Source organism: Gossypium raimondii, chromosome 2 (genome assembly GCF_025698545.1).
Source record: "Gossypium raimondii isolate GPD5lz chromosome 2, ASM2569854v1, whole genome shotgun sequence".
Classification (NCBI taxonomy): domain Eukaryota; kingdom Viridiplantae; phylum Streptophyta; class Magnoliopsida; order Malvales; family Malvaceae; genus Gossypium; species Gossypium raimondii.
In genome coordinates, this window is record NC_068566.1 from 26,968,974 (window position 1) to 26,971,460 (window position 2,487).

General features: G+C 32.0%; 1 protein-coding gene across 1 annotated transcript; it reads left to right on the forward strand.

Moving 5' to 3' along the window:
* Positions 1-1,109: 1,109 nt before the first annotated feature.
* Positions 1,110-1,971, forward strand: LOC105788271 (late embryogenesis abundant protein At1g64065). The gene has a single exon (XM_012615072.2). The coding sequence runs from the start codon at positions 1,202-1,204 to the stop codon at positions 1,841-1,843; it is 642 nt and encodes a 213-aa protein (XP_012470526.1). The 5' UTR covers positions 1,110-1,201; the 3' UTR covers positions 1,844-1,971.
* The last annotated feature ends 516 nt before the right edge of the window (positions 1,972-2,487 follow it).

Sequence of the window (2,487 nt, forward strand, 5' to 3'; positions counted from 1 at the left end):
ATCAGATACTACTTGTTCTTTTGATCTCATCTTTAAGCTGCTTGATAACTTCCTAGTTTTAGCATGCAATAACCTTACCTCTTTTATATCATTTGATCTTCACTTATAACAATGAAACATATTTAATGACTAAGTGTTTATCTTTTCAGAAAACACTAATAAAAAAGAATTAATTACTATTACCTGTAGAAAATAACCTGAATTTGACCAAAAATAAAAAACAACGCTCGAGTTTACAAGTTAAAATCGTACATGTATTTTGGTCGTGGTGAAATGCTCAAGTGAAGGATTGCAGGATCGGATATGGCATTGAAAAATACTCTTGGTGGTTGATTTTTTAATTATGATTTTAAATCCGTTCTTTTGTTTTTGTTAGGTCGAGCTATGATATAATGTTATATATAATTGTTTAAGTGTAATCAAGCCTAAACTTAACAATTGTTCTCATTATAGAGCTCGACAATTATTTTCACATTGATGCTCGAATTTTTTTTATTCAAGGTAGTCCTTAAATTTAACAATTGTTCCCACATTAAACCTTGAATTTTAAGGTTTTTAAAAAATATCAAAGATTAACTTTAACAAAATAAAATTTCAAACAACAATTTTAAATTTAAGATTTACTTTATATAAAAAGGTCTAAGTCTCAATGTGAAAATAATTATCAAAATCGAAAAAGTTAGATGCTAAAATTTGGTAATAGTTATATTGTAGATGGGAAATTGAAAATACAGAAAGTAAGAAATAGACACGGACACCTTTTGACAGCACAAAAGCGTTGCGATTGGATGGATGTTTGTTTTCCCTTTACAGCAAAGGACATTTCTTAACCAAATATATATATTTTATATATACAAACTGAGGAAATGAGGAAGCAAAATATCATAATGTTTTTCTTTATTTGTTAATTCAAAATCACCTAATCCTCCAATTCATTAGTACACTATTATTAACTGGTAAGCTCTAAGATCAAAAGAAAAATTAAAAATTGATTGTATGTATACTATATGTATTTGATTTGAAGTCCCAAAATGACAGCCGGTGTTAAACCAAGACTCACTCACCCACTTAACCTTCATACATACACTTCAACACTATTTCAACACGCTTCCTCAACTCCCCTGCATTTGCTTTCATATATATATTTTATCAAAATCTCATAGAGAAAACAAACCAATATAACTCCCCAAGAGACACAAAAATGCAGGAAGATCCTCAAGCCAAGTCACTGGCACCCATTGAAGATCATCCAAGAAGCGACATGGAGTTTGGGGGTATTAAACCCAAAGCGTTCCAACGAGATGAAAAGAGCAGCAAATGTCTTGTTTACATTCTGGTTATCATGGTCATCCAGGGATCGATCCTTTTGGTATTCGCAAGCTATTTTTTACGTGCCCGAACGCCTGGTTTCGAGATCGGATCCGTCGCAGTTAGAAATCTCAAGTATGGTAATTCATCGGCTCCATCATTTAACTTCACGCTCGTGACCCAAGTCACCGTTGAGAACACCAATTTCGGAGATTTCAGGTTTGATAACAGTACGGGGAGTATTTGGTGTGGGTCTGAAGTTGTGGGGCTAATGAAAATACCTAAAGGGAGAGCTCAAGCTAGGGCAAGTGAGAGGATGAAGGTTTCTATACAAGTGAGCTCTGTCAGGTTATCTGATGCAAACAACTTAGCTAGTAACATGAGCTATGGATTGTTAGAGCTTAAAAGCTATGTTAAATTGAGCGGAAAAGTGAATATAATGAATATTATGAAGAGAAGAAGGAACCCTGAGATGAATTGCTTTATGAAACTTAATTTAACAGGGAACACCATACAGGGTTTAAAATGCGACTGATATGAATGAAGGGTCTTTATTTTGGTTTTTGCAGACTTGTAACTGTTTCATTATTATAAGAACACAATTTTTGTTAATGGTTGGAAATATAAAATAATTCTTTGATTCATGAATGATATTACTACCAATGTTACTGTTCATGTGTGAATTTGGTAAGATTTTAATATATTGTATATGCCTTGAATGAATGTAAGTAAAGGCTCAGTTGGCCATCCATGTTTACATTCAATTTCCTTTTTCACAAAACGAGGGAAGACTATGTTGGAAGAGATGTAGAATAACTTTTTTCTCCATAAAATTTATTATTAGTAATTTTAAATTTGTTGAAGATTCCATTCTTTCGGAAAAAGACTTCAAAGTGTCCTTCATTCATCAATCAGTTAAACTATCAATAATTGAAGGTATTATTCCCGTGTTAAAATTTTTTTTCCCACATTCTCTAATATTACAAGATATGTTATATGCATAAGAATTATTAACAAAAAAATTGTGAATATTAAAAATATAAAATAATTCTTTATTTATGTAGCTCAAATGGTACCATACTTGCGGCTATGTTGCCTAAGTCTTTTAGGATGGCGGTTCAAGTCCCCACACGTCTAGGTGACTTGTATAATTAATACCAGGTCCTATAATGATACTTT